The 17,589-nt window shown below is 43.3% G+C and overlaps 1 protein-coding gene and 1 long non-coding RNA gene across 7 annotated transcripts in view; both read right to left on the bottom strand.

Moving 5' to 3' along the window:
• MEGF11 (multiple EGF like domains 11) overlaps positions 1–6,788 on the bottom strand; it is a 194,225-nt gene extending 187,437 nt beyond the window's left edge. For all 6 annotated transcript variants that reach the window (XR_001920257.1, XR_001920258.1, XM_018069598.1 and 3 more), the window contains exons 1-4: positions 6,666–6,788; positions 4,643–4,766; positions 2,321–2,422; positions 715–815 (exon numbers count right to left, since the gene is read on the bottom strand). Coding sequence is in view for 4 of the 6 variants with exons in the window: in XM_018069598.1 (XP_017925087.1) it covers positions 715–815; positions 2,321–2,422; positions 4,643–4,758 (319 nt within the window). In the remaining 2 variants the exon portion in view is untranslated. The remainder of the gene's footprint in view (positions 1–714; positions 816–2,320; positions 2,423–4,642; positions 4,767–6,665) is intronic.
• Positions 6,789–8,817: 2,029 nt separating this feature from the next.
• The window catches only part of LOC108639082, a 65,396-nt gene continuing 56,624 nt past the window's right edge, over positions 8,818–17,589 (bottom strand). The window contains exon 3 of the long non-coding RNA XR_001920243.2: positions 8,818–8,924. This is a non-coding gene — a long non-coding RNA (uncharacterized LOC108639082). The remainder of the gene's footprint in view (positions 8,925–17,589) is intronic.

Genomic DNA, 17,589 nt, shown 5'->3' with positions numbered 1-17,589 from the left:
CTGCAATTCTGACTGAAACCAGGGGGACCCGGAGGGTCTGAAAATCAGCCCCTAACAGAGTCACAGAATCAACTGGGCTGGAAAAGACCTCTGAGGTCATCAAGTCCAACCTTTGACCCAACCCCACCTTGTCACCCAGTCCATGGCACTGATGCCTCATCCATTCTGTCCTTAAACACCTCCAGGGACAGTGACTCCAACATCTCCCTGGGCAGCCCATTCCAATGGCTGATCACTCTCTCTGTAAACAATTTCTTCCTGATGTCCAACTTAAACCTGCCCTGGCACATCTCAAGACCATGCCCTTGTGTCCTATTGCTGGTTCCTGGGAGCAGAGACTGACCCCCACTTGGTTCCAACCTCCTGTCAAGGAGTTGTAGAGTGATGAGGTCTCCCCTGAGCCTCCTCCTCTCCAGGTTGAGCCCCCCCAGCTCCCTCAGCCTCTCATAGGACTTGTGCTCCAGTCCCTTCACCAACTCTGTTGCCCTTTGGACCTGCTCCAGCCCCTCCATGCCCTTCCTGAGCTGAGGGCCCACAACTGGGCACAGCACTCCAGGGGTGGCCTCACCAGCACGGAGTCCAGGGGCAGAATCACCTCCCTGCTCCTGCTGCCACACTGTTGCTGCTGCAGGCCAGGATGGCAGCAATACCCCCTCAATTTGCCCCCAGCCCCCCAGGTGCCCGTGGCTGTGCCCCCAGGCTCTCTGTACGTACGGATGCAGTAGTCTCCGCTCTCGTAGTAGCCCGGGCAGCACTGGGATCTCCGCCGGTACATCGTCCTCAGCCCCCTCCGATAGGCGGTTTTGTAACTGATCCTAAATCACAGGACACAAAGCCATCTGACACCACTGCAAATCGATGCCTCCCCTCACAATGATATTTGTGTTAAATTATGGTAAGGAGAGCATTCGATAATTATTTTTTAACGCGCCAAGGTTTTTGATATTAAAAGCCACGATAAAGAAAGGAATCGATGCTTGTTTGGAAACTTGAAATATAACTTGTGTTATGAACACGGGGCTCGTGACACTCAGTCACTGGAGCCCTTCCTAGGGCTGCTGCTTCCTTAAAACATTTCCCCAGTCCTACTGCAAGGGCAAGGAGCTTCTTGGAGAATAAATGATTTATTTCTGCACATCAGCCAGGTCAGCTCTCATCGATGGAATGAACGGGATCTCCAGCAGAGACCACTGTGGCAGCTGCTACAACAAAATCACCACGGTGGGAACTGCTCTCAGGACACACCTTGGCAAGTTAACCCCAAGTGATTTGTTCCTGCTTGCCAACCCTTCCAAGGAACTCGGGCCTTGTAAAGTGACATTATAGTCCTAGTTCAGTATTTAAAGCTCCTTTTCCTCCCCACAATGCTGCAGTCCCCAGGAATTAAAAGGTGTGAAGCATTCTGTAGCTTTTCCACGCTGATTCACAGCATTAGCAGTGATCCTGCATTACAAAAGTTATATTTAAACTGCAAAATTTACAGCAAACATTTCAAAACAGCTTTGCTCCTGTTAGTTTATGGAAATTACCTAAATTGAACAAAGCCTATTGTCCCCCGTGTTAGATAAACTGATGGAATTCACTCTGCTGCATTCCAATCTACACAATGCCCCAGAAAGTTCTGCAGCCTTGTTCAGTTCTAAACACTGTAACACAGAAGCTCCAACCCCAAAGTCAGTGGGAAGGTGCTGAAGAGCCCATTTGCAACTGAATGCATGAAAGTTAAGAGACCAACTGGCTTCCAAAACTCCCTAGAAATATTAGTGCATGTTTATCAGGATACTTTGGAACCAGAATGGATGTAACACTGATATCCTGCAGCCTCAGAAAAAAATAACTCTTTGGTATCATTCTTCAGCCAGTGCTAGAAATGGATCCATCCTCATTTTAGCTGATTTTCAGTGCAGATTTGGGTGCAGGATTTCAGATGTGGATCCCTTTTTAATTACCACTAATCCTCAAATGCCTGATCCTTCACAGTTTAGGAGGTGCAGTGAAATTCCCCCCATAAACCTGGACAAGCACTGACCACTTGGAAAAGAGAGTTTGGTCAGGTGATAAACACTTCCAATCCCTTGGCAGGGCCAGTGGCAAGGAGAAATACTCCTGGGTGGCCCCAGGAGGGACTGACTACCACTGATTTCACCCAAATTTCATGCACAAATCTCTCTGGAATTCTAAACACCCTGCACTGAACCCCATCTTTCTGTACATATGGAGTAGAGTACCACAAACATTTGGATAAATAAGAGGGATGTGAGGAGATAAAAAGGGGCAAAATGACTCTCCAATGTCTGAGTTTCTGGGGATCAGCTCTTACCTGTGTCTGGTGCACTTGAACCAGTTGAGGATGTCTGTGCATCGTGTGTAATAGATCTGATCAAAGGGGTGAGCATAAGATTCCTGCACTGTCACAGCATAGCTGGAAAAGGACACAGAAAGAAAGTTTCAGTGCCCTGGATATGCTGCTCACCAAGGTTCAGGGGGAAAAATAATTACATCAATAATCTTAGAAACTTTGGTCATTATCAAAGAGCACAAAAGGGCTTCCTTCAACTACAACTCTTCCTGAAAAGTTTGGAAGTGGAAACTGGTATCAATATGAGCAATGAAACCAGTTTCTTTTCCCCTTTTGGAAAAGAAACAAATGGTACTAAAATTCATGGAGGTTTAGAAAGTGAAATGTGCATTTGGTTAATCTATTAGTGCAAATTTTCAAAGAGAGGAAGCCACCATGTTTTTAGAATGTCTCAGTTGCCTTCCTGCCTGGAAGTTAATTTTTACTTGTGTTCCCCACAGCAATAAGGGCTCACACTCCCTCAGCACTCTGCCAGCAGGATGGGTTGCTCCCACTTCATATTGTGATGAAGCAGCACCATTACTTCAAATACTGGGTTCACCAAGCAAATAAAATGATCAGCAAAAAGTAGAAGAGTGTTTATTTTTGTGCTGCACAAATTTAAGCCTCTTAATTTGTAGCAGAAATAATCTCAGAATTACCTGCAAACTGCCACGAGAGGTAAGTGGTGTTTAGATTTGGAACACTGGGACAGAGGGTTGGAATGGGATCACCTCCCCTTGTGCAAATGAAGGGATATGGAGGAAAACTGGGCAATTTGACTGGAAATGAGAGCTCCAACAACACTAAGAATTCAGCAATCTCCACCCCAAAACACCAGTCAGCCATGCTAAGTCCTGTGATTATACTGGCAGTGCCAGGGGCTGACCTACAAACAAGCCCCACTTTATCAGGGCTCCAATCCACACTGAAATCCTGCCAGGCAGGGCCAGGACCCAGGAATTAGATCCTCTGGGTCACTCATTACATTGATTGTCTTCATCCTCCAAGTGATTTCCTTCTCCTCTGCTGATGTGGTTAAACCCTGAGAGGCTGCACCCAAAACATTTGCTTGGAGAGTCTGATTGGCTTGAAATCGAAGATTGGGCTGTTCCTGCCCTGCTTGTCTTGTCCCCTCTAGACAAGCCAACCCCAGATGTTCCTTTGCCCTCTATCACAGGTTTGACAACAATGTTTTTATTTCTTTAATACCAAAAAGTAAAATATTTACATTGCTCCTTATTAATGTAAAACACTCACAAACCTTGATTATTATTTCACAATCCCATTTATTATCCAGCAACAGCCCTAACAATCTTTTTCCCTTTGATTTATTAACATCTAACTAACAAAGTCATCTTGGTCAGTACAACCAATCAATTTTTGTATTTAATTTTTGTTTCTCCTTGATTGGGTCTCGAGGTTGCTGACTTTCTTCAGACAAAATCAATATTTTATTCCTGTGCTCTGCATGCACTTCACCTCCCCACCCAGACTGCAAATCCCTTCTCCTGCCCAGCCTTTCCTTTGCACTTGCATTACCTACAAACAGTTAATTCCCTAATTAAGGCCTCAAAACCCAGTGTCATTAAAATATGATTCTATTTCTGCTCTTGTGAAGGGGTTTATTTTGCTGAAGTGTACAGCAGTGTGGGATTAATAGAAGTGGAAATTTAGCAAGTTAAACAAGTGCAGGACCTCTGGCCTCTGCAAAGAGCCCCTGCATGAAGGTGAACCCCAGCACAGCTTGGGGGTCTCTCTGTGCTCACAGAACTGTCCTGCTCAGAGCCACTTTTAGGACACTGGAACAATGGAGAGAACAAGAATTACCTGTAAGGGCCTTTCATGCTCAGGCCTTCCATGCATTTTTTGATGCTGACACGGATTTGGAAGGCAGGGCCACAAAGTTCAGGCCATGCAGAAACAGCCCCAGTGTTGCAGCAGGAAGGGCTTCAAACTTAGTCCAGATCAACAAGTTTTGCTCAACAACAACCAGACAGAAGCAGGACAGCACAAGGCCAGCATTTCTGTAGGTCTCTCCATGATAAATGCAAACAATTCTCCAGCTCAAACTCTGGAGGAGCTTCCCAAAGGACACAACACAGGGATCCATGTTCTGTAGCTGTAGCTTTAGAACAGTTCTTTGGGATGCTCCAAAACCTCCAAGGCACTCAAAAGTACAATTCCTGTAGAGCAAACCCATGTTTTTTTCTGAGACAAGGTGGTATTTAGCAAAGTGTGGCTCTCAGTTTGCCTTTGAAATGGTCAGCAAAAAAAATTAAAAATTGGCAGGTGACACCTTACCTTTCCCAATGACTACAAACATTTGGATCATCTGGATTTAGGGACAGAGTAGTTTCCAGCAGAAAAGTCAAGATAAGCCCTTTTAGAATCCACTGGAACAGTGTAAGTGCCACCATTGTTGTATCTAGATGGAAAAAAAGAAAGTAGAGCCATTAAAGCCAATTTTGAAGACAACATCCTTCTCAGCCTTCTCCTTCTTACTTTTGTACAAACCCAAATCCTGGGGAGTTATTCACAAACCAAAACACTCGAAAGAGCAATCAACTAAAAAATATAATTTTTAAAAAGTTCAAATCCATTCTAAAAGGAATTTATACATTTCAACCTAATAAACCCAAAGAATTAGATGATCAAGCTACTCAAGGTATTGACAGCCCCAATGATTCCTCCAAAGAACATTTCTGATACTGATTGTTTTTATGACTGGCTGTCTGTGCTGACAAATAAATCACTGAGGTATAAAACAATCTGTTCTTCCATCGAGCTATAGGCAAGTGGAAGAACACCCAAATGCCCCCTTTGATTTATTTAAATGGGGTTTACAGGTGTCAATAGAACAGGCTGGGGCTGAGAAATGATTATTGCGTGAAGGAAGGAAAATCAATGCACTTTTCAGGTCTTAGATGGGGAATCACTTAAAATGCATTGGGGCCCATTATGCAGAACACTGAACATGAATTAAAAATATTTGCATTGAAGCTGAAAAGACATTGTATCAAATTCATTAGGTGTGGTCTCTTCATCATCTTACTGTTCATCTGGTAAATGTACTGACTCACACCTGCTTGGGGCTTTGAAACCAAAGTTGTGTTGTTTGCCCAGAAGTCCCCAATGACTTCAGTGAAAAAATACAAAATACATAGGAAATACATCATGGCTCCATCATCATCATCATCATAGGAAATACAGAGTTGCTTTTAAATGTAACAGCATCAGAGGTGTTAATCTGTAAAACATTCAGTCAGGAAAAAGTATTTTTAAATATCCACTTCAGGCATTTAAGGTGGACACATAATTCACCATTCAAATCAGAAGTCCTAGAAATTATTCCTGGCAAGGAGATTGCCCTAAAAATAGTCTGAATGTTCATATGATCATCAAAAAAACACATGGCTCATTGCCTCGTGGTCCTGAGCAGCCCAGGGATGTGAAGAGGTTTGCTCTGCAGGGCACTGATATACAGCCCAGCATAAAGAGCCCATCACAAAGCAGAATGAAGAGCCAGGAAAGCTGCTCTGAAATTACCTCCTGACTCAAAGCCTTCTTAGCCACTTCAAGGACACCCGTTGTGAATTTGGAGTCAAAATCCCAGTGGGAGCAATAGTTCATCCTTTAAATTATTCCTCGAGCTCTGCTAAACCCAGAGATAGGTCTTAAGCCATGTAAGTCATATTAATGTTAATTAACATGATTTAATGTTAATGTTCCTCAGGAAGTGGATTTAAGTCCAGCAGTGCCCATTCTTTACCTGAGGGCTGTCCCAAAGCCCCACTGGAACAATGCAAAAGCTCCCTCTGGAAATCCAGAGGGCTGACGAGGCAAGGGGGTGTTTATGGAAAAGCCATTCCCCCCCTTTGCCCTAGGAACTGCTTCTCCATGGAGAAAAAGTGTCCTGAAGTGCCCATGGGACACAAATCCACCAAACCCAATGTTCAAACACTTGGAGCTTGTTGGAGAGCAGAACTGGACTTTCTCTGAGCAAAACAGGGATCAATGGACATGAACCACCCAAGGATGAGGCTCCTCAAGCTCAGAGACAACCCTTTAACACAAATATCATCCAAAGATGCCTTTAACTATCCCACTGCCACCATTTGAGTCATGCCAAAGTGCAGGGGACAGGTTTTCCTGAGCACTGTATTTATAGGTTTGAACTGAACCCCTTTCTTCCTTCTCCACGGCTTTGGGACAGCCAGGACTGAGTAAATGGGGGAGTGAAGAGTTCACTTCAAGACAACCCTGCTGAAGCAAAAGCAAACCTTCAGAGGGGGGGAGTTAAATCAAAACTCAGTTCTGTGCTCACCTTAACTCCTTGAGAGCCTCAGCAGTTTGGGTTGGGGCTGAATTAATTACAGGAGGAAAGACAACCTGCCTGGGAACAGGGAATTTATCACCCACTCGTCGCCTTCCATCAGTTATCAGCAACTGAAAGGTAAATAATAATTAATTCCAAGTAGAAATCAAACTTCTCCCCCACTCTAATTTCTTCTCCTTCAGTAGCAATTGAAGGTAGTGCCCTTGAGTCCAGGAGAAAGCAAACTTTCCAGAAAGATTTGCTTATAATGCACTGGATGCTGAGAAAGATGCTCTTAAGACCATCCATTCCTGCTGGAAATTACTGGCTTTTTATATTCAATTTTATATAACCTTTATATTAAAGTACTCCTTAAAAAAATACAAATAAATGAGAATAGAGTCCTGCTGCCTCACTCTGAAGAGAATGAGACCTCTCACATTTCACTAAAGCAGCCACATATTTGAATTCTGTAGTTCTCAGAGACCTCAATTTGTTCTTAAGAAAATGATGTGTCAGTTTAGTTTTTAAATCAAACAAACACCACAGAATTATTTATAAGCCTTAATAGCACCTGGCATATTTTTTGCAATGTATTTGAAAGAGGTTCTAGATTGTTTTCTAAACTTTTAATGCTAATGCCATTTTATTATTTGTTTGTAATGGAGTTGCTTTGTGCCAGTAATTTCCTAAATTTGTAAGTCAGATCATAGATCAGAACCATCCAACTCCCCAAATTCAGCAGAACCTCATTCATCTCAAGTGTCTCTTTTTGTACCTCAGATGAAATATTTCACTTTGATCACCGTTAATAGAAAAACCTTCACACCAAAATGGAATGGTTGCTATTACAAGAGTCAGAATAAAACTCTAAAAATAGGAGCACATTTATTAAAAACCAACATCAAAAAAGAGCCCAGTAATGACACCTAATAGTGGGTTTGCAGCTTGCCTTGCTCACCATAGCACACATTCAGTTCCTGCCCTGGGTCATGTTCTCCAAAGAGGAGCATCAACCAGCCTTCCAGGGGGACAATTCCTGGAATGTCATTAAAGATACAGCCAAATTATATCCATATTTCCAGGGCCTGCCCCTCTCCCAGGACAGGCAATCAGCATAATTGACACAAAGGTCCTCTGTGTAATCCCCACCTGGACTCTGACTTCATGTCTCTCCAGGGTTGATTTTTCTTTTCAGGAGTGAAAGGAGTCAATTTAGGTACAATTTAGCAAGAAAGAGACTCTTTCAATGCAAAATACAACCTGGTGTTCTTTCACAAGTGTCTCACTCGCTGTTAATTAGAACTCATCAGGTATCTGGTGCTCATTAAGGCCATTTTCTCATACCTGGCTCCTTTCTGAATAAATGTCAGTATTTCACTTCCAATACTGATACAGGTCACTGGTTCCATCACAGAAAAAAAGCCTCAAATCTTAACTATAGAAAATCTTGTAGGTGGCAAATCATTAATTTATTTGTCTATGGAGTCACTTTACAAACACTTTTGTTGAGGAAACTGTGCTGGGGTTTGCAAAGACACCAGGAGATGCAGATGATCCTTTAAATTAGACAACTATGTGGCCCATGTGCAAAGAAAATAAGACCTCAAAGAATCCTTGCTGGGTGAAATAAATAACCTATAAAGCTTTTTCTGGGTGTTGAGGACCTGGTTTTGGTCACATTCTTATGCACTTTAAGTGGCTGAGGGGAGAAAAAGCAAACCAAAACCACAGGTTGAATTTCTCCTCTGCTTCCCTGGCTGACAGGCTGGAAAATCCAACTAAAAATGACCATTAGAGACTTTCCTGTTCAGGGCCAGAGGTGGTGAAACATTTCACTTTGACATCTCTGTCATAAAATATTTCATAATGTGACTTTGACATGAAATTCAAACAGAGTTTCCAGTCTATGACAGAGTTCTAAATTGAAAGCTTTTCTCTCAATTTGGGGTGAATTGTGCTCTAAGCCAGGCAGAAAACCCTAATTTGATGTCCAGCTGTAAACAGGGAAAACATTTACAGAAGTGGCTTTCCCTAGCAGGCAACATTCTTAAATCCTGGTGTGCTTTTGAAGATGTTTAAATGTCCATGCAGCCAATTAACCTTGCCAGAATTTTTCCCACCAGTTTCCAAGTGATGGCGTGTTAAAAGTCTTACCTCAAAGTGCTAAAAATTCCCAGTGGATCCTGTTTTTACTCCTCCCAGCCCATGGAGACACCCAGCACATTCCCAGGATAGCAGGGGAAAGCTCCTGGATGCTGCTTGGCCCTGGGAAGCATGAATTAGGAAAACACTGGTCAGAGGGAGCGTGTTTGGGGGAGTGGGAACAAATCAAGGCAGAAAGGAGAGAAATCATGGTAAATAATTAGATATCCCAATGTAATTGTGCCATATCACACCCAATACCAATATCCTGCTTCCAGGCAAAGTGACCAGGAAAGGATTTAAGAACAAACATCCCTTTTACACCCTCCCAGCCTCCAGAAATTTGTTTCCTTATCATTTCCCACAACAGTTTGTTTACATAAGGACCTTTCCTTGTGTTAACATCCCAACAAAAATTAAAATGGGTGCTAGTATTTGGGTGTGAGCAATGGAGGAAAATGCAAGAGAATAGTTAAGCCAGGAAACAAAAAGTTGGATTTCACTGGAGAAGCATTAAAGCGACGGAGGATTTGCTGATTCCAGGATTTCAGTCTCTAAGTAGCAGCAAGCTTCCAACAAAGCTGCCCTTGGTGCTATCCCTCCTTCTCATCCCATCTGAAATTTTCATGATAGTTTAGGCAAGGGATCATTTAAACACACACTTCATTTGGCTCCACAGCAGGTTTTGCTCGAAACAAGCTGTTATGAAAGCTAAATGAGGCCACGAGTTTCAAAACTCATTGGGGTTTTTTGGATGCCTCCATTTAGGATTAATAACTTGAGATACCACGAAAGGGCTGAAAAAAAAGAAAAGCAGAGCTTGGGATACCTGCTAAGAAGAGCTTGTTTTACTCTGGGCAGTCAAGAACAAATCCATTCAACCTCACCAGTCACCTCTAAAAGTTGTTGTCGTGACCAACAGAAATATTGCCAATGACAGGCTGCGGTTTTGTTTGTTTTTTAATGAAAATTTAAAGCTGTTTTAAACAGATAAACACTTCCAGGAAGGCTCAGGTACAGAATACAAAAACACTGACAATGTGATTCTTATCATCCGAGCACAGAGAAATCCAAGGGATGGAAGAAGGAGCAGAAACACCAGACTGTGCTCTGGGTTCCCTCCACTGGCATCTCACACAATTAATGAGGGAGAGGGAAGACAAGAATTAACATGTCATTAACATGGCTTGGGAAATGAAAGAATAAAAGCAAAATTCAGAGGTTTGCACAGTTTAGAGGGCAGACATCAGGTACAAAGAGCTGCACCCTGAGTCCTGTTTGCTCAGTCTCAGCAATCACCACCTCTGCTACATCATTCCCTAAGCAGGAGCTGGTCAGCACCAAGGAAGGAACCAATTCCATTTCCCAAGATGTCATTTTAGAAGGTTTTTCTTTAAAGCACACCAGGGTCCCAACTGCTGCAGTGACCTCATGACCCCCCCTCACATTCTTTGAACCACAGTTGTTCAGTTTTCCATAACTGGGTGGGGGGTTGATTTCAGTGGGATCTGAACATCCCAATCTCTTCAAATTTCTGAGCTGTAAAATACCCCAGTGGGAGCTGCAATTGGTGCAGTGAACACTGTTACAGTGCCACGGAGAACTTATGGAGCCTGAAGATCTGCTTTGGTGGTAACACCCTCACCAGCTGATTTCTGGAGTCACTGGGAGCTTGGTTAGAGCAAAGCAGGAATAAATAATTAAGTCAGAGCTCCTCGACCTATCAAATGTTATTTTTGGAAGCTCAGGATTGTTCCTTCAGTGACCTCAGAGGAAAAGTGGGTCAAAATACCACAGAGACATGTCACTAGGCAAGGAATCTGGGCAATTCCTTTAGTTATGGCTAATGAAATATGTTTGTCAAGACAAGAGTCTGTGTGTCTGAGACTGTTTAAATCACAGTGGCAAAGATTTAAGCCCTGGTGCTGGTTTAGCAGAGTGGGCTGGGCTGAGGTGGTTCAAATTCCACGAGAATTCTGCATCCAGTGTTTTCTGGAGGTCAGCACTGAGCCTTCAGCCACAGCCACCAGCAGCAGCAGGCTTTGGAACCTCAGGTGGAATTTAGGACACACAAGTTCCCAAAGTCTCAGTATCTTCCAGAGGGGAAGAGCACAGGCTGTCCTTCCAGGTGCTTTAAAAATCAGCTTATCACAAACTGAAAAGTGATTAGATACTGAAGCAACAATGTGTAAACATGTCTGGCATTTGCCATCCACTCTGTGAGATCCACACCAACACACACAGAGAGATGCAGACCCAGGATTTTGTCAGCATTACACAAACCCCACCAGCCCTTGTGCAAAGCACAACTACCAACCCAAAGAGCTATTATTCACTACCACACTGAATTTCCTTTTCTGAAATAATTGAATAGTTAATCAATAGTCCAGCAGAAATATAATGAAAATATTACATTAACAACACCTAAAAACATTGCTGAACTGGTGCCCAAAGCCAGATAACTGCTGGCTCCTTTTCAGGAAGGTCAGCTTGGAAAAAGATTATCTGTGATTTTCTGCCCATAATTTCGTACTTGTACTCAACTACCAGTGTAAATTTGGAAGGCAGCCCTTTGAACAGTTGGCCCTTGAAGTTATTAATCCAAACTCAGGCCCCCTGAAACCCTCGTGTTCCTCCCAGTGCCCAAGCCCTGAGCTGCTCTTCCAAGCCCTGCCAGTCCGGACAGGGGATGGCTGATGTTCCAACGGCGCTTCCTGCCAAAAGCAAGTTGGTGTTGGCAGGATTTGAGAGCAAAATCCTGGGCCTCTGAAGTATTTCAAGAGAAAACAACCTCCTGCAAGCTGAGAGATCCTCCCGGGGCAGCTTTCTCTGAACCCTCTCCACTAAAACACGGTAAACAAGGAAAGTCTGGAAGAGCCACTTTGTGCCTTTGGCTGCTCAACCCTCTGCCCTGATCCCACCATCCCAGTGCTCCAGGAGGGATGGCCAGGGAAGGCAGGCAGGCTCTGATACCCCTCTACTGATCCCAGTCCTCTGCTCAGTGGAATGTTAAAGCTGCTGAAGCTGTGTGGGGAGTCACTGGCTCCTGATATATATATTTTTATATATATTTATATCCCCTATCCCATGAATATTCCCAAGATGCCTGCAACAGACATTCCTTCAGAAGAGAAAGGAGCTGACACACATCAAAAAACCTCAACTCCTGAGAAGCCAAGTGAGCTTGAAGTGAGCTCACACGCAGCCACCCACCCAAACAATTGCAACATGGGCTTCCTCAGACACTTGGAGAGCCACAATGGCCTCGTGTCCCCAGAACACCCAGGATAAATAAAGCAAACATTTTTCTAAATATTCTAAATATTTAGTTAAAAAACCCCAACCATTTATTGCAAGTGAATTTTTCACAGCATTGAAAGAGTGCACATGAAGTTGACCTGAAAATGGGAGTAAGGAGCAATGAAATCAAAGGGTGTTCAATAGACACACAGTGAAATAAATAAACTGCGATTCTCTGAAAGTCAGGAAACAAAAAAAAAAAAGTGGTTTGAAAATGTAGAATATCTTTTATGGTTATATATTTTTTAAAATTACTTCTATTTGTCAAGAACAATTGGACCCTTGTTTTTGTCTTCATTTATCTCAGTGGAAAATAAAATGGAACAAAGCAAAAAAGTCCCAAGTACAGTGAACAGCTGAGCCAGGGACAAATTAAGTAACACAGATTGATGGCTGTTGATCTCCAGCAGCACCATCACATCCCAGTGCTACAGCTCATATTTCATTTAAAGACCTGTCTCTCCTTTTCCAAACAGTGCAGTATTTCTGGGAGAAGGCTGATTTGCAAGCCTTGGAGCTGCACTGAGAATCCAGACTCAGTTTTCCCAATTTGGCTTTAAAGTTGGTGGATTCCTTGAACTTTTGGGGTACCAACTGAAATAAAGCAAAACCAAACACTGGGATAAAATGAACACTGAAGCTGAATATGAATTTTTTTAAAATGCTGCTTTTTATCTTCAGTATCTTTATAAAACAGGAAGGAACCAATGTTTGCTACCTCTTCCTCTCTACCTTTGCTGACCCCACTGGTCCAATATGCTCAGTTGCTCTCCTGGGGGTTTTCCCAGAGCTTTATCCTCCCTGGCATTCCCTGCTACAGCAGCACGTGGATGTCCCTCTTCCCACATTCCATTTTCCTCTCAGCCTCTTGCAATCTTCACCTAAGAGTTTTTAACTCCATAGATATTGAAGACATTGATAGCCCATGCAGAATATAAATTTTTCTACAGATGTCTGTTAAATATAAATGTTAAATCAATTTTTACATTTCTAATGGCTTAAGAATTAGAGCGGCCACGTAAAAACTGCCAATTTTCCAATTTTACTTGAAATAAAAGAGCTTTCCTCAGAAGCTGCAACAACCCTTTGTGTTTTCCTGTGTTTCTTACAGGACATACATGAAGTGGCATCAATACTGGAGGGTTGGTATTTGGTTCAAGCATCTCAAAGCCAAAAGCCTCAACTTTGGGGTCCAAAAAATGTACCTGATTTTCAGAGCCCAAATCTCTGTTGGAGAATCAGGGTGGTCACTCAGCTGCCTGGCTAGAAACTCCTGGATTTGGGCATCCAACATGGAAAACAGGCTGAGCAGATGTGCCCCCCTCTAGGACACAGAGCTGTGCCATGGAGAAGGTCCTGGTGTGGGAAGGTCTTTGCAATCCCTGCTGGTCACTGCTATGAGGGGGAAAAGAGCTGCAGAATATTGCTGCTTAACTATTCACAGTGCCTAAAGCTCATCTCCCAAAAAACACCTCTGAAGGAGGCTCAAGATGCACAGGAAAATGTGAGGTCATTTATGTCCCAGCAAGGCAAGACTCAGACCCCAAATCCCTTTCCATGCCTTGACTCCCCTGTGAACCAGGACGGAGAGTGCTGGGCCTCAAGGGTCCCCCTGGGGCCCAGGGAGGGCTCTTTGAGAAGCAAAATGTCTTAATCCAGACTTAAACCTGCAGCTCTTGACCACCCAGCATGGAGTGTGGACCCTCAGGCACAGAGGGGGGCCCAGGAACAGCCTCCACGGAGCCCCCGAGCAGCACCCACTGCACCCACCGAGCGGGGGCTGACTGGGCTGAGAGGGGCAAAACATCCCAGCCTGACACTGCTGACCCTCTTTGCTGCTCCTGGTGGAGCAGGGAAAGGAGGAGACTGTGGCCAAAACACCCAGCAGATCCAAACAGTCCTCCAAAATATCCTCACCTTTCCAGGAACCATCACAGCCCCTGTTCGAGCAGTAACAGGAGAGATAAATGAGAACATGACCCCAGCCTTATTTAATTTTCCATCACTATGCAAAGCTCTTGACTCTGCTGTCTCCATGACCTACTTTATCTATTGTTTATTTCTTTTTTTTTTTTCTTTTCCAGGAAATTGTTCATTAAGGATAAGAGCACCTGGCTTACAGTAACAGGGCACTGTGCAAAACGTCTGTCAAAGAGCTGAGGGAGGAACAGTCAGGAATAAATCACAAAGAATTGAGGGGCTGCAGGGGAGGATCTCAGGCAGAAGAAAGGAAAGAAGAGGCAAGGACTGAAGGATCTACTGGTCTAAATGGTTGAATTCACTGAGTTCACTGTGCCAAACTGAATCTGGAGAGGATTTGCACATGCCAGCTCAGTCTGATGCAGATGGAACTGGAGCTACTCAGGTTAGAGCAAGTGTTTGCTTCCTGGTAGGAAAAGAGGAGCTGGAAAAATCCCTATGGACAAAACCAGACCTGAACAACTGGTGCCTGCAACCACCTTGGCTTCCTCTTCCCCCTCTTCCTAAATTTGACACTGAAAACTTATTTAACTACTTCGAGAAAAGAAGGTTAACAAAAAATTATAACAGACTTTAGGGGCAATTTTAGAGCTTAATTTCCATCATTTTACAGATGTACCAATTAAGGGGTTTTTCCACAAGGTAAGACAAGCACAGTTTTCTCTCTGTGTTCCTCCCTCACCAACATCATCAGCTGAGTGCTCTGACTGAGCCCTCTCCAGGTTGCTCTCAGCCCCACAGCACTCAGATGATGGAAGAGAACACTTCCCTTTATTAACCTTCATTAACCTCTCTGCAGAGGCCAAAGAATTGGAGCTTAATAGTTGCTTATACATTTTTTACCTTAGTGTATCACAAGCTTAACACAGCTTACTGTGAGCTGAGACACTCTGAGCAAACACCCCTTACAAATATCCCACTAAACAGAACCAATGCCAAGTCCTCCTCTCCACAGTGGGCACACAAGGCTGGCAGGAAAGAAGGGAGTTCCCCATTTTCCTCTCCTCTCCCATCAGATACAATTTCAGTACAGTTAATAAAAAAGGCAGAAGCCTTGAGGCTTTTGGTTTGGTTAGCACCAAACTTGTGGACAACTTATATTTTTAAGTATGATCTAATAATCTTGGTCTCTCTCCAGAGCACAGAACTGAAGGTTTTCTAGTAATGAAGGTTTTCTAAGGTCTCCTCCTTCCATCTGCCCCAGTTCTTCAGGTACCATCTGTGAGTGCTGTTTGCCTCCTAGACATTCTTCTGGCCATCAGCTTGTTATCTCCCACCCTGCTGCCCAAAACCTCTCTGGAAATCCCATTTAAAACTGCTTGGGGATTTCTTCCCAGGATCAACAGCCACTTGCCCCTCCCAGAACTCCCTGCAGGCAATTGTATCACTATTCCCCTTCCAAGGGAACCTCTGCAGCCTCTGGCTCTTCACTTCCAATTCCAGAGCTCCTGGAACTCCAGGGGTGCCAGGAGCCGCAGGGTGAAGGGTCAAGATCCTGTAATTTGGTGATCCCTCTTTTACCACTGAACACAAAACATTTTCTCTGTGGATGAAAATGTCTGAACTTTGAGTTTAGAACCAGTGGAATCAGGATTGGTGATTGTACACTCTCTTCTTGCCCCTCATTAGACTTTTAATCTGGCCTTAATCCCCTCTTCCTCCTGTCTTTCATCCCACATGACATTGCTTCTTTCCCTGGCATTCCTTCCTTCAGACAGGGAGAAGCCAAACCATAGCTCATCTCTTCCTAAAGCAACACTTTCCATGATTTCAAAACTCAGCCCCAAAGTATTTGAATAAATCATCAATGACTGTTTTACATCCCGGGCCATTCAAAGAGCTCCTCATGCTGATTTTGGAGGAATGTGTTGTTAATACACCTTGAAATACCCTCTGGATTTTCTCCCAAGGGCTGAGGAGTTAAATGCCCTCATCCCAAGCCAAAGCAGACAGAGCCACAAATGGGGATGGGGAGATGTTGTGTTTTGCTGTTTGTTTGTTTGTTTGAGTTGGGAGCCACCCACCAGCCCAGACATTCATTTCTCTGCCCATTCCAAATCTTTGGTTTGCTAACCAGGCACTCCAACAGAAGGTGGGAGTAGGAAGGAGTAGGTGGGAACCAGAGCAGGCAGAAGTTCTTAAAATGTTACTCTAAGAGCTTGAAAATTTGAAAATTGCAAATCGATTTTTAAAAATTACAGTAAACTTCTCATTTTTTCAGACTTTTTTTTTTAATACTGACGCTGACAGAGATTTTTATATTTTCTCTGTCTTCAAGTTCCTTCTCAGAAGGGTATGGTTAAAATAATCCCTTCAGACCTTTAACATCTCAATGAAAACAGGCACGAAAAGGCCAGTTGGAAATCTGGAGAGGGATTTAGCTCTAAAAGATGTTCACACTTCCCAGTCTAAACAAAATATTTACCAGGAACATCTCACCTTATTACCACGACTTGAAATTTCAGGCAACTGAACAGACTAATCACATACACAGACTTTAAAAACCAGCCTTTTCATGTTCTTAAGTATAAGCAATTAAGGGTAAGAGTAACGTTTCATAATTATGTCATTGATCTCAATTCCTTCTCATTTTCCTATGAAAGCACTGCACTTACATAAGACACATCTGAGGTTGTTCCTGTTGCTCAGATCCACATTTGTTCCAATCAAATATTCACCTCATGACTTGTGGTGGTTTTTTTTTTTTCCTTTTTTAGTTTTTGCCTTCACATGAAATTTAAATTTGGGAAGTATGAATGCATCATTACCTTTGAAAAAAGTACTGAAAACTCATTTAAAAAAAAATAAAAAATATAAAAAGTCCTAGGGAGCTATGGGAAATTGTGTCTTAGGCTGGCCTACTAATTAAAATCAACTATGCCACATTATTTCCACTGTTCAGAAGTATCCGCCTACAGATCTTAAAATCTTTTTCCCAGTGATTAAAATCGGGAGGAAAAAAATCCCAAATCTCTCCCCTCTTTCATGTGGAGCCACACAGCACACGCTTTGCCAGCTTTCAAAGTCCATGAAAGCATCACCTTGGAAAAGAGAGGCAGAGCAGGGCCCAGGAGTGGTTTGTGGGAGGCTCCTGGTGCTCAAAGCACCCCCAGCCAGGGCCACTTTGGATCACTCACCGTGAGGATCCCTCGGAGCAGCAAATCAATAATATCATTAGGAAATGCTGGGCTGTTGCTCAGAAATCTTGCTACAAACTTATCTGCCTTTGATCAGGCCCAGCTGACTGCTAATGACATTTAATGTTAATTAATGAAAATACAAGTTCTTCGGAGAATTATCTAATTATGGACGTTAAAAAATGAAGTCTGTAGTAAGCGTAACTTCTGCTTAGATCAATGGCTCTTGTTTAGGATACTCTAAGAAGACACTGGGATTATGAGTCACCTTTAACTCCAGTTTCTCCTGCCTTACAGGACCACTTGGAGCAGATGAGCCACGTCACAAATGATTCCTAATTCCAAAGGCTGCAGGTAAATCCTTCCTCAGC

This window comes from Manacus vitellinus, unplaced genomic scaffold, assembly GCF_001715985.3.
Source record: "Manacus vitellinus isolate BGI_N305 unplaced genomic scaffold, ASM171598v3 scaffold_16_pilon, whole genome shotgun sequence".
NCBI classification, from domain to species: domain Eukaryota; kingdom Metazoa; phylum Chordata; class Aves; order Passeriformes; family Pipridae; genus Manacus; species Manacus vitellinus.
Note: the sequence above shows the minus strand (reverse complement) of the source record. Positions and strands in the feature narration are given on the sequence as shown.